Below are 14,202 nucleotides of genomic sequence, written 5' to 3'. Positions count from 1 at the left end.
TAATTGGGGGGGAAAAGAGCCTGTTTCAGGGGAGAGGGAGTCTCCTGGGACTGAGATCCCGCAGTTCTGGAATCTGATGGCCAGGGAGGGAGGCGCTCAGAGAGGTGCAGGCTGGTCCTGACTCTCCGGCATCGGGACACTGGTGTGCACGCTGGCGGGAAGACCACAAGGTTTAGCTTCTGATGCACTGAAAAAAGCATTCTGCTTGGACCGCAAAACAGATCACTTTTTTAAGGCAGTCGTTCTCTGCAGTCCCCTCCCATCACCTTTAAAATGTTTTCTGCGACTGTGGTTGATTACTGTTCTTACTGCATTAAATCCCAGGGGCTACCTCAGTGCTAGAGTGAAACATAAGCCTGGCAGGTTAGTAATGTCCTGATAATCACCCGATGACAGCGACCACTGTATCTCTTGTCGAAGAACAAAGACCCCTAAAACCTGATTGTGCGCCTCACGTCATGACTCTGCTCCGCGTGTTAGTCTTTCTGCTGCCTCCTAATAAGAACAGAAGAGACACAAACAACAGGAGACCATCTGGTCTGTTTGGGGGTCGGTAACAAGTTTCTCTCATCCAGCTGTACATTTTGTCTCCTTATCTTATTGAGATGGTTTCGGTGTCACATCATTTCCTCACCCCCAGTAAAAAAGCACTTAATTTCAGATTCCAAAGCCTGATCCGAGATGTATTATTTAAAGTCTTCTGTCCCCATCGTTTAGTAACTCAATCAGTTTATGCGGTTTGCCTGATCGGCTCTGGGGCCCCTCTCATCTCCGATCTGCGTCGTCTGCGTGCCCTCCTGGTTACTTTGTCGGTGGCATCTGCTGGCTGGCACAAGCCAGCTGGAATAATTAGGGGCGACGGGGAGCATGTTTCACTCCTTGCTGCCCATCTGTGCGGGAGACGGTTTGTAGGCCTGACGAATCGAAGGGCCCTGCGAGCCGATATCTTTCTGCAGCCGAGTGTTGAAGAGCCCCTGATGCCTCTTTGTCTGCTTCCCTCTGTGGGCTGTTAGTCCCTGTCCAAACGTCTCTGGTTAGTCGCGGGACAGCGTCCCCTCGCCGGCCCTGTTGCCGGCTGGGAGTGCTCTGCTCGTCAGGACGCTGTGTGATGCTCTCTGACAGAATCAAGCAGCACCTCTCTGTCTGCAGTGGGCTGGGAGCTCTCAGTGCAGCAGAGGCTGCTGGAGATGAATGTGTCTTGTGCCTCTGTATGTGTATCGAATAAAATGCCAGCGATATATCAAAGTACACTTGGATAAAAAAAGGTTTTGAAATTTATGTTATCAGCGGCTACTGGGATTCTTCAGGATGGCCTCTGTGCTTGGCGACGTCTCATTTTGTTTGTCGTGCTACATGTGTTTCAGAGTGCGTCTCATAAACGGGCGCTGCAGTGTAACCGCTTGGATGCAGAACGTGTTGTCCTGCTGCCTCTGTCCGTGAATGTGGTCAGCTCGCGCTCCATGATGTCATGCCTTTGCTCTGTCTCCGTGCTCATTGTTTGCTTGACGTTTGGTTGATGTGAGCTGTTCTGTTTTCTGCTTGTGTCCACCTAGCGTTATACCAGTGGCTAGAAGCAGATCGCCATGGCAGGAGTCCAGAGGCTGCAAACCCAGGTAAAAAAACCCCAATAAAAGCTGCTGCCAGCTCTGCCCTCCGCCTCCTGTACTCCTGCACCCTTCCTTCAGTCCTCCTCTCTTAATCTCCAGCTGGTCTGCTGCAAATCTGTGGCTGGGGGTCTCTGTTCCAAATCCACTTCCTTCCGAAAGAAGGATGACCTTTCTCGTGGGGTTGCGGCCCGCCATTGGCCACGCCTTCTGCCTCGCCTGCTGCGTTCTGAAGGATTCGTTTTAACAAAGCGGCTTAAGGGCTTTTCTTCTGCCGTAATGGCTAAGAGTTTGCACGGCATCTGAAACCTGTTCCAGGCCAGCTGTCTGCCCCCACGTGCCGGCCAGCAGAGCCATGTGCCGGAGGTGTAGCCTGTCTGAGCAGGTGGCGGGTCTGGGAGAGCCCTGCAGGCACGTGCTCCAGGTTCAAGACCTCTCCTCGACTCTCTCCTGACCTTAGCTCCTCTAAGTCTGCAGGGAGAGCGCTGGCTGGCCTGGCTGCTCCTGTGAACACAGTTGAGCTACAGTGCTGTAATATCTGGGGTGCGTCCCGTGTGGGCTCGCAGAGTGGGCAGGTGTGTTTGCATTTATTCTCCCTGTCCTCCTTCTCATCCGGCTCTGTGATATCAAGTATTAAATGCTTGCACAATACAATGTACATCACAGTGGTGTCTGGAAGGGCCTGTTCCAGTCGGAGTGAAGGAAAAGCCCAGAAGCCTTGTGGAGGAGATTTATGGAGCATATAATTAATTTAGGCATGCTTCCGAATAACAACAGGCAGCTGACCTGACAGCGGGGTAGCAGCAGTGTCTCGCAAGGAACCTGCTTGCATATTCATGTGGACTTGGCGGAGGAAAATCAGACCTAGTGACCCCCGAGTCCATTCCTGGACATGAAATTCTCATTTGTTTTCTGACTGGGGAGCGAGGAGGCCTGGGAGTCGTGGGTCTTGGCTGTAGCCCACTGCAGTAGAGGTGTTTCCAAGCAATCAACTCTTCCTTTTCTTCCTTCCACAATCCTGAGCTGCCTGTTGTCCGTGCTAGCCTCTGTGTCCCCCTCGATTCTTTCCTGTGTGTGTCAACCTGCTTGCAGGCCCCGGTGCCGTCTTGTGGCTGCGATACCCTGATCTCATTCGCTGCACAGGCTGTCCTCACACAGCCCAGGTGCTGTGGAAGTGGGGCTCCCCAGGGAGGCGTGAACGGAGATGGTGTGACCTCCTCCCAAAGTGCAAACTTGACTGCAGCTGGCAGTTTTGTTCTGGTCCAGCGAAACTGCTCGGGGCTTTCCCGTGCTTAATACGGCCTCTGACCAGACCTTCCAGTACTGAAACACCAGTCTCGGGCAGTGGGAGTCCTACTTTCGCTCACTGCCTTCGTGAGCTGAACCACCTGAATCCGAATAACTTCAGTCGTGTTCATCTTCGTCCTTCCCTCTTCCGTTTTTGAAGTGTTGATTTCAGCTTTCACATTATTGAATTATTATTGACTGGTCACATCCAGAAGAGAGCGAGATCTGCTCTTATGCTTGAGGAAAAAGTTTATTTGCAACTGTTTCATATGTAGCCCTGAAGTGTTTTTTATTTTTCCAGTAATAAGTGTTCAATTTAGGCATCCTTCCACTACACCACTGCCAGCAGCCACGACCTTGTGTGTCCCCGTGACTCTGAGACGGAGCCTTATGTTAAGTGTCCTGAGTGTCTCTGGTGCCCTGGGCTCAGTCTGATCCTGGTGGGTCAGCTGGCTGTGAGGCTGAGGCTTGAGGCTGGACTGTCACAGTCAGGATGTGTTTTGTTCTGAGGTGAGGCACCATCTTAGCTCAGACCAGGCCCAAGGAAGAGGACATAGCTGCAGAATGAGACACGTCTGGCAGGAACGATTAGAGGGAGTAGGAGAGGGAGCTCAGGATAGGCTCTCGCAGGTCTTGGCCACGTCACGGATGTCCACGGACAGCCTTTCAAGAGAGCCGCCTGAGAAAGAGGGTCCCGGTCTGCATCTGCATCCACAAAGGGGACCGTCCCAAGAGGAGCGAGAGTGAGGGCTCCTTCTCGAGATGAAGAGTGTTGGTGCGAATTCCCAAAGAGCATTGAAGTGTTTAAAGAAAGCTGAGTGCCGTCGAGTCAGTCGGGTTGAAAACTCCTGTGCACAGTGAAGAGGGCAAGATGAAGAATGGGTAAATGGTGAGAGACAAAGTGTGGGCCCCACGGAGTGGATCATGAGGAATTATGGGAAGAGACAGAAGGAAGGTGTCTGATCAGTCTAAGAGCTAAGGGCCCAGAGGGGATCCAGATGTGGTAACTGCAGCACCTGGACAGTAATCGCACTTACAGGGGAATGGGACACTGCACGTCGAGGTCATGTCATCTTGTTAGACCTAGCTGTGTCACATCATGACTTCTAATAAAAGCAGCAAAACATCATTGAAAAATGAGCTGTGGTTCCTTTCCAGCTGGTCAGTCGGGGATTTTGTCTTTGCCTTTCAATTAGTGATAGTCAAATATTTATACTTTCCAATTGGGAGGTACTGTTAATAAGACAGGAAAACATGAACATCTTGCATCGCATTACAGGTCCACAGCGCCCCCAGGAAGGCCACTGACCACACTGAAAACCCATAGCGCCCCCAGGAGGGAACTGTGGGCACTGCAAGCCCAGAGACAGAACGTTTCTTGGTTGAGGCGCTTGGGAATCCAAGCCTTTTGAACATTTGCTTCCAGGTTCTCTCCACGCTCGGTCTGCTCTGTGCAACTTCTTCTCTTCGGTCCTTCCTTCACAGACAACCCTGCGAGTCCTTCCACACGGGAAGGACACGCCCCTCACTCTCCAGAACTGTGCCTGCATTGCTGCAGCTGCCCTTGACCTGGAAATTTCCAGCTTGTCTTCCACTGACGTGAAAGAAATGCTTCTGTAGCGAACGTACAGTATCGGCGCCTCGAATTAGAATATCGCATGTCTTCATTCAGCTCAGTTCTCATGCCTCTGTCTTCTCTGTGTGGTGTGTAAGGCCTGCTCAGGTGAAGTACAGTTAGGGGGCCGTGCGGTCTGTTGCACCTGCAGCAGGTCTTCAGGAGGAAGCCTGGGAGATGGGTGCAGAAGGCAGAAGACATCTTCGCTTTCACCCACTGAACAGTGAAGCAAGGAGAGCAGCTGCATCGAGAGTAATTAGAATGCTGATTCCACAGGTTTTGCCTGGGAAATACATTTTTGCTGGCAGAGCCCTTCAGGGACCGTGGAGCCTGCTGCTTGTTTCTAGTGTCTGGCTGCGAGCTCCGAAATCGCCCCTCGATTTTACTGCTGTGATTAAAAACACTCCGCAGCGCCCCCAGAGCTAACCCCATCGTTAAGTAAGAGAGCACGGGTGAAGGAAGAGAACTGTTCTGCTTTGTGGCTCGGTTCAGAAGGCCGAGGAGTGAACGGGTTTTGCTCCCCTCTTCTGGTGCCAGCTCGGTGTACCCAGGAGTTGGTTGGCAACAAGGGATGGTCTTTTCTTTCGTCTTGCCCTGAGACGCTCTGCCTCCCTAAAGCGCGTTATTACAACAGCCACCATCGGAGCGACGCCGTTATCTCGGTCAGTTCATTATTAGCCAGGTTATTGGTGGTATTGATTGACTTTTGGTAAATTGATTGCTTAATTTTCCTTATAGATTTCCACACAGTGAACCCTCCAGGGCTGAGCAGACAGCCCGTTATGGAATGAATTGCTGGTTTTCACTGATGAAGTTCTCCAGGAGAATACCTCTTTACCAGCAGTGGGGAAGGACTTTTTAATAATCGCTGAATCAGTCAGGCTGTTACAACATTATATAGTGAGGGTACAATATATGCTCAGCTGTCAGTCTTTGAGGTTGATGGCAGCCTCTGGAAAAATGAGTTGGGCTCTTTTGTTTTGCCTTAGAAATAGAGATTTCAGCAATGACTTGGGATCCACTAAAAAGATATATTTCTCCTTGTTTGCAGCTGTCTTTTTTTTTTGTTGTTGCAATTGTGACGCACAGGGTTATCAATCCGGACTTATCACTAAACGGATTTACTCACAGTGAAACACTACCTCCTCAGCAGCATCTCGTTCAAACGATCAGGCACAGGAAAACAGATAACCAGGTGAAAGAGACAACAGCTTTTCCTTTTCCAGTTGTTTTTATATTTTATGTGCCCTCAAATGTCACATTGCATGCTGTAATGTCCATGTACGTGCATGTCTAGTTCATAATGCTCTTTAGATTTAACCTGGGACCACACAGCCTGCCCAATGCAGTGATAATATTGAACGTCATTGTCACCGAATGAAGATAAAAACGCACTAACAGGAGTTCAGTTTGTTGATGACGTCGGCAAACGTGCAGTTGCATGTCATGAGAAGTCGGCTTTATGAATGCTGTGTGCAGAGGAGTTGAATGCTCTCTGCAGTCTCCAGCTATAGGAGCAGCCCACTCGTTTATGGGAAACGTTGTGAAAATGTGGAGCTGTCAAAGAGGATGTTGAAGGGATGTGTGGCCTGTGGAAGAGATTGTGACCGGGGTCAAAAAGATTCTCTCCCAGGTAGTACAAGGCAATACAGTGACCTTGCTATAGCTCGAACAGCAGAGCTGAGCCACCAGCCTTTCCTGTTCCCCTGGGATCTCTGAAACATCGAGAGGGGTCTGGCGACATCATCACAGCCCCGAAATGTACATCCGTTTGTCCTTTACAGCCTGGCCCTCCAACACTGTAGGTAGAGTCAGCGTGAAGGCATGCTTCCTCTCTTGCATAATTTGCTCATGTATATTTAACCCAGCTTTCAGTTCTGCTGATATTGGCTCATGTGATCATTCCTCCTATGTGCAGTATCTCTCTCTGAAGTCGGTCGTTATGACCATTAATAATGTGAACACCGGAAACTCGAGAGCTTGGACACAACGCAGCATGTCGGACGAGAGGCAGGTGCTTGACGTTTGTGTGCAGGAAGTAGACGTGTACAACATCACACTGCAGCTATGCCACAGGGCAGTTCAAAGGAGGAAGAACATGCCTGGGGGAAGCTATGGACAAGGGTTCGAGCCACGATGGTAGCATCCTGCTGAAGCTCCTTTTCACTCCTTTTCCCACGGTTCCACCAGGTTCCACCAAACCTGGGACTGGAAACACATCCTGACTGTGACAGTCCAGCCTCAAGCCTCAGCCTCACAGCCAGCAGACCCACCAGGATCAGACTGAGCCCAGGGCACCAGAGACACTCAGGACACTTAACATAAGGCTCTGTCTCAGAGTCACAGGGACACACAAGGTCTTGGTTGCTGGCAGTGGTGTAGTGAATGGATGCCTAAATTGTACACTTATTACTGGAAAAACAAAAATAACACTTCAGGGCTACATATGAGCCATTTGTTATCATAACCTCTTTTCCCTCCAGCAGAGCAGCAGATCTCAGTCTCCTGGATGTGACCAGTCTGCTGACGTTTCACCTCTCTGACTGGGCGCTCTGACTGGGCTTCCTGTCATGCGGTGACTGTTTATCTCGGTGATTTGGGGCTGCCTGTGTTTGGAGCGCGACAGAGGCTCGTTGTCGAGAGTGACCGTGCTTTCGCGTTCGCTGTCAGTTCTAATCGCCCTGCCTCAGCGGTTTCGATCCCAAGTCCGCTGTGGCCTCTGTCGTGTCATGTGCTGGCCAGCTCGGTGCTGTTCTTCTCTTACCCCAGTCCCAGCCTCCCTCTCCGGGTCTGCCCCCTGGGGGGTTATTTGCAGCCGTGCCGGCGTGACCCACAGTGCCCAGCTGTCGCGGGGGGCACGCGGGGCGTGAGTGGGGGAAATAGCCTCTGAGTCATGCAGAGGAACTCCTGGTATTTGCAAGCTGCGTGCTTTAGCAGGGTGGCTCTGTCTTTGTGTCTGTTGGCCTTGTGCTAATTCCAGTGATAAGCCTCCCCACTGCAGAAATGACAGACTTTGTTAATTTCACAAAAGGCTGAGAGCTGCACTGTGAATGGGCTTTCTGTCCTTGTCTGTGAGAGGGACATGGTTCCACTCGGGGTGGAAATTCAGAGCAGAAATGTCTCAAAAACCAAGTCTCCTCTGGCTCCTGCACGCCAGCGCCCTGTGGCTGTCTGGAACGGCAGGGAGACGCATCCCTCCAGCTCCTTCAGCTGTGAGTGAGCGCGAGAGTCGGGTGGGTGTGTGTGCTGTCCTCTCCTCTCCTGGGGGAGAGCAGGGAGAGAAGTGCGTTGAGAACAGACCGTCTGGTGCTAAGGGAAGAAAGAAAGAACAATGGGACCTCTGTGTTTGCTAGAGATGAAAGGGGAGACAGGCGTGTTTCTGGTCAGCGGTTTCCTTGCTCTCTGGCCTGGGGAGAGGGACTGTTGTGGCAGGTGCAGTGTTAAAGAGCTCGCTCACAGCAGCAGCAGGACGGCCGGCTCGAGTCACCTGCATTTTTTAATAATATTGTCTTAATGACTGTTGGGCTGCGAATTCCCTGTAGTTCAAGTGACTGAATCGGTTGGGGCGCCCCAGGTGTGGCGACGGGGGTGCTGTGCGCTTGGCTGGGAAGCGGTGGAGGGGTGCGCCGGGCCCGGCTGCAGGCCGCTCACCCTAGCATCGTCAAGGCGTGGTGCCGATGGGACAAACCCTCTCCTCTCCTCTTCCTTCCAGGGGAGAACTTCGAGCAGAGCCCCCTCAAGAGAACCTTCAAGTCCAAAGTCCTCGCTCACTATCCGGAGACCGTGGAGTGGAACCCCTTCGACCAGGATGCGGTGAACATGGTGAGTGCTGGGGGGGTGCAGACAGCAGGCGGACACCTTTGCTTCCGAGGTCTCTGCCCTGCGGCTGCTCGTCCCGGGGCTCTGGCCTCCTGCTCAACAGGCCGTCTCACGGCCCTCGCCTTCGTTCCAGGTTTACTGACCCTGCGCTCTGACCCCCAGCTTCTCTCCCTGTCTGTGTGTCTCCTGGAGGGCAAGCTGGGGTTTGCAGAAAGACGGATTCCTCATCCAAGAAATAAAGTGATTAATCTTATCTAGTAGGGACGCGCACTGCACAGCTTTTGTTTGGGAATGTTCTGCTCTCACCTATGCAGATGATCCTGTTCTTCTGAATTAACTGAATACCAAAAACTACGCTCTCCACGGGGAGTTTTTTTCTCTTATACCTTATTAAAGCGAAGATGTTTGAAGGCCGTGCCTAGTACAGTATGTGCTTCCTTTTCTGGAACAAGAAAAGGAAAGTGAATACCAGGCCCACTGGTCCAAGGTCATATTTTCCATTCTCAGCTCAGTGACTCAATGAGTGCATCAGAGATGCTGAATTATTCAGCATGGGCTCTCAGTTTACCGGGCTGTTCAATGGCCTTGCTGATGGCTCTTTGCAGACACAGCCACATGAGCCTGCGCGGCCTCAGCTTGATCTGTTCCATGTTCATGCTTAATGTCGAACACAGGAGGCCGAACGCCGCTGCTGTAGTTATGAGTGGTTCCATTTCCATCTTGGCTATTGAGTTTCATCGGGGTAAATGGGAAAGTTTGTGACTGTAGCCAGGGACAGACTTCATACATCAATCAGCTTTTGGTTGTTGTCTGCATTCAACCAAAGCACCGAGATGTTGAGTATCGGACCCCAGTAAAGGTCGTGGAGCTGCTGGAGCTCCCGGAGTCTTCGCTGTGCCACGCGTGCAGAGTGTCAGAAAGGCAGTGGCAGGCAGCGGTGTGCAGACGCACTCCTCCAGACTGCACCGCGCGGCCTGTAGGTGCTCCTCGTGGCGCGCGGACCTTAACGTGGAGCAGAAACGAACTGGCATCCTGCCCGCAGCCGTCTCTCTTGGGAGACCATGCCATCACGTTTTCTCACTGCTGCACAGCCTTCTTCACATCAAGCCATGAACTCATCTCCACTTGACCTTCATCAGGAAGAACCACCTTTATCCATGGCAGCACCGAGCCCCGCTGATGAGACGACAGCGCGTGTCGAGGAGGGGGGAGCGTGTGCGTGCGTGTGTCGAGGAGGGGGGAGCGCATGCGTGTGTGTGTCTCGAAGAGGGACTGTGTCATCTTTCATGCCCTACCTCCCACCTCTGTCCGCAGGACATCAGCGCTGGCTCAGACATGCCTATAATTAAAATATCTTAAATGGCCCTTAAGGGATTAGGATGAAAGGCTTGCAATATTGGTTTTTTTCCTTTTTCCCCTGACTTCACAACAGTGACTCAGCCCGCTCAGCAAAGATGGGCAGCAGACTCCTTATCATGGATTTTAATTAGAATGTATCCTCATTATCCAGATTGCAGCATGGGGAAAGCCTTTTCAGGAAATGAAAGCGATTCTGTGCCACGTGATCTGAAACACTGCATAATTGAGCAAGAATTTCTGCCTGGTCCCACTGAACTCCCCTGCATCCCTCATGCTCAATTGAATATCTATGACCGTTCACCCGCCTGGTGTTAACTCCACTCAGGTGAATAGAACTGAGAGTCTAAAATGTGTTGCTCATATGAACTCCAGATCAGGTGGTATTCTGGAATATACCCAGTGCAGGAATACATTTACAGACGGTAACTGGTCAACTGCTTTTCGTTAGAAAAAGCAGTAAGGTTACTCTGCCATGGAGATGACAGTGTAGAGTTTTTGTCTGTGTGAGATCCCGCTGAGCACTGCTGTTTAATACCTATGCTGAGACCCATTTCAATTCCTGGTATAAATCACAGAGACAGAGGCTTATTCCAGAAGAGGCTTTTCCCCTGGGAGTGAAGCTCCATCACGGGGATTACTGGAGAGAGACGTTTGCACCCGGGGAAAAAGGATGGAGGGAAGCTGATTACAGGGTTTGTCTTTAACATGGAGTGCTGCGCTTGTTGGATTGTATTCCTCAAACACCCTCTTATCGGGGGCCAGTTATTCTTAATGCTATTGATGCTGCTGGTTTAATTGTTTGGGGGGGGGCAGAAGCCAGAAGCCAGACATGTGTCAGACATAACGTTGTCAGGAAAAGCATTTCTGTTTTCTCTTTGACTTTCCCAGGGCTGCTCGAGGAAACGCCCGCAGCTGCTGCAATCAGTGGTAGAAGGAGAGCACGCCCGTCTTTAATAGCGTCAGTTTTGGTCTTGAGTTTTGTGCTCACCAGATCGCAGGCCGGACTGTCCACCCTTCAGGGACGGCCCTGCTCCTGTTCCAGTCTCACTCTTCCCTGAATGCTGCTCTTACTCGTGGTGCTTAGAGCCGTGCTTGCGTCACGTTGGCGGCTCAAAGCAGTGCTGTTCCCATGAGCAGGTGATCAGCTGCTCACGCCTGTCCCTGCCTGTCGCCCTGTCTCTAGCTCTGCATGCCCAAGGGGCTGTCCTTCCGGACCCAGCTGGACAGCCGGGAGCCGCAGTTCCACTCCTACCTCATCACGCGGGAGGACGGCTCGCGCACCTACGGCTTCGTGCTGACCTTCTACGAGGAGGTGACCAGCAGGCAGATCTGCAGCGCCATGCAGACGCTGTACCAGATGCACCAGGCGGAGCACGCAGGCAGCGTCTGCGCCTCCTCCTCCTGCAGCATGGACTCGCTGGCCAGCAGCCTGGACGAGGGCGAGGCCGGCCCCCTGAGCAAGCCGCCCTGCTGCGGCGCCTACGACGCCGGCCGCGACACGCTCTACGTGTCCAAGGCCATCTGCCTGGTGGCGCCGCTGCCCTTCATGCACGCCTGCCGCCAGTTCCTCCTGCAGCTGCACCGCGCCGTCACCGCGCCCCAGCCGCCCCCGCTGCCCCTGGAGAGCTACATCCACAACATCCTGTACGAGGTCCCCCTGCCGCCCCCCGGGCGCTCGCTCAAGTTCCACGGCGTGTACGAGCCCGTGGCGTGCCAGCGGCCGGGGCCCGGCGAGCTGCCGCTGGCGGACTACCCCCTGAGGGAGGCCTTCGAGCTGCTGGGCGTGGAGAACCTGCTGCAGCTCTTCACCTGCGTGCTGCTGGAGATGCAGGTCCTGCTCTACTCGCAAGGTGAGGCCGGCCTCTGGGCCTGTGGGTCCCCCCCCGTGGGCAGTGTCTCGATCAGGCCTGTACCCCAGTAACACCAGACCCGTGAGGCCGGCCCCTGAGCCTGTGGGTCCCCCCCCGTGGGCAGTGTCTCGATCAGGCCTGTACCCCAGTAACACCAGACCCGTGAGGCCGGCCCCTGAGCCTGTGGGTCCCCCCCCGTGGGCAGTGTCTCGATCAGGCCTGTACCCCAGTAACACCAGACCCGTGAGGCCGGCCCCTGAGCCTGTGGGTCCCCCCCCGTGGGCAGTGTCTCGATCAGGCCTGTACCCCAGTAACACCAGACCCGTGAGGCCGGCCCCTGAGCCTGTGGGTCCCCCCCCGTGGGCAGTGTCTCGATCAGGCCTGTACCCCAGTAACACCAGACCCGTGAGGCCGGCCCCTGAGCCTGTGGGTCCCCCCCCGTGGGCAGTGTCTCGATCAGGCCTGTACCCCAGTAACACCAGACCCGTGAGGCCGGCCCCTGAGCCTGTGGGTCCCCCCCCGTGGGCAGTGTCTCGATCAGGCACGTGCAAACTCCACATCTCAGGTAGAAATCCTAACCAGGATCCAGAAGTCCAGGAGCTGTAAGACAGCAGCACTTATCAGCACACTGCTTTCCCACTTTCATGACAGTGCTGGTTTACTAGGCCAGCCTCTTGCTAGAGGGCTGAAAACACTGAGACAAACCTTATTACACTTCATTAAGCTGTTGGATCACCGTGATCACTGGGGTGGAAATACTCGTCTGCAGTAGTTATGGTCCAAAAATCGATATTTATTTAGGCATCCAACAGGGATGGGCTTGTTTTTCTCTACAGCAAGATGTAAAAGAACTTTTCAGTGTTTGTTCCTCATCACGCCTCTCCTATTCTATTTGCGCACCTACAGTATTTGCGTTTTCTGTGTATGCAGAGAAGGGGACGTGAATTCTGTTAGAGGCAAGTTATCGCCTGTGCAGTGTTGTTTCCCTTGCGTGTTTAAACAAGGAGTTCAGATGCTCAACATCTTCCTGTTTTTCGACTCTGTGACCTGCTTGGCTGTCTTACATTGTTTCTGCTCCGGCTTGCGCCGAAGGCGTCCAGCAGCCAACACCAGCTGCTGCGGAGCCTGGCCGGAGCTGGCCGCCAGGAAGTGTGCAGAGGAAGACGGCAGTATACCCCAGAGCGAGAGCCAGCACAGCTGCCCTGCCCTGCCCTGCCCTGTGGCTGTGCTGCTGCGGCGCCTCGCGTCGTTTCCTCTCATTCGGAGAGGAGCCCGCTTCTCAGACGCCCAGATAGTCGGTCACTGTGACACAAGCAGTCCAAGGAGACACAGCCACCGAGAGCACATGCAAATATCAGAATGAATGACACGGCACTCACTACTCTCCTGTGTTCCTCCGCAGGATCTCAGTGTGCTGTGTGGTCCTTGTCAAGAGACCTGAATGGTGAAGGACAGTTTCTTAAAACACACAGCTTCCCAATAATGAACAGGAAACAATCCCAAATGCAGTGTTCACTGTTGTTGAGCTTCTCTTATTGAGCCGAATGATGCCTGTGTGTTAGCTGGTATTATCGAGCTGCGCATGGGTAGGGTTGACTTCTTGTGCAGACTGGTCCGAGTTAGAAGAGGCAGCAGAAGGGAGGAGTGAGGCTGTTGGTAAATCTGTGCAGAGGGGCGTGTAGTGCAATATCATCACCACTGAGCCACATTAACATCCTGAAACTCCTGAGGGATGTTAGTCGCACTTTGTAAGCTTTTTACAGAGCTCGGGCACTTTAATAGGCCTGTGATGAAGATTTTATAGTGAAGCTTTTTACAGTATATCTTACAATAACTATGCCATAAAATAAAGTTAGTTTAGCCTCGGGAATATTTTTTACAGGTTGGATACTTGTTAAAGGGAATGTGGCCTTTCTAAAGACAGTAATTGAGCTCCTCTGGCTTGGTGTGCAGCTGTGTAGACCAGGGGCACGTGGATTACACAGCACAGCCTGCAGTTTCATCATCTCAGTGCGGTGCTGTCCTAAACCTCTGCAACAGACGTCGAGCAGCAGCTTCATAGCTGAGGAAGGCCTGTGCCCCTTTTAAATCAGGTGGTCATTTTGACTTCTTTTTAGTATTTTTAGGGTAATAAAAAGGCAGCTGGTTATTATTTCATTAAAAATCTTTCCGAATGTGTGAGGAAGATTGAGTACGCCTGCCCAGGCCAAGCTACGAGCTGCAGGAGTGTAAGGAGATGGGATATCATGGAGTCAGCACCAAGAATATGTCAGAAATCAGCATTTGCCTTTTATCTGAGGCAAATCAGATCTTAAGTACATTTCTAAATTTTGGTGTTTTTGGATTACTGTACCAGAGGTGTATTTCATTAGCCTACATTTTGTTACTTGGACAGCAGCTTATACACACTTCCTGGGATCTGAAACACAATATTTCTGTTCTAGTAGATAGTTTTATTACTCTTTTTTCCAGCCCACTAGAATTATTTTTTTATCGACTTAGTTGAAAAGGTCATAGAAATATCCTTGAGCATGTCGCATTCATTGTACATATTCACTGTCAATGCATGTGTAAAATGCTGTGTTTTAATGTAGCATATATATAAAAAAATAATCTCATCATGGAAAGACTCTGACCTGATTCGATTGTTCTGAGTAGGCAGCATTTT

At 52.1% G+C, this 14,202-nt stretch overlaps 1 protein-coding gene across 8 annotated transcripts in view; it reads left to right on the top strand.

Moving 5' to 3' along the window:
- Positions 1–14,202, top strand: part of dennd5b (DENN/MADD domain containing 5B) — an 84,453-nt gene that overhangs the window by 28,128 nt on the left and 42,123 nt on the right. For 5 of the 8 annotated variants that reach the window (XR_015941274.1, XM_088646064.1, XM_088646063.1 and 2 more), the window contains exons 2-4: positions 1,554–1,613; positions 8,219–8,328; positions 10,868–11,534. Coding sequence is in view for 7 of the 8 variants with exons in the window: in XM_088646064.1 (XP_088502190.1) it covers positions 1,554–1,613; positions 8,219–8,328; positions 10,868–11,534 (837 nt within the window). In the remaining variant the exon portion in view is untranslated. The remainder of the gene's footprint in view (positions 1–1,553; positions 1,614–8,218; positions 8,329–10,867; positions 11,535–14,202) is intronic. The other 3 variants (XM_088646065.1, XM_088646069.1, XM_088646068.1) reach the window with 1 other exon arrangement.

The sequence above is a fragment of the Lepisosteus platostomus genome, chromosome 9 (assembly GCF_059453375.1).
Source record: "Lepisosteus platostomus isolate fLepPlt1 chromosome 9, fLepPlt1.hap1, whole genome shotgun sequence".
NCBI lineage: Eukaryota > Metazoa > Chordata > Actinopteri > Semionotiformes > Lepisosteidae > Lepisosteus > Lepisosteus platostomus.
This window is presented reverse-complemented; position numbering and strand designations above follow the sequence as displayed.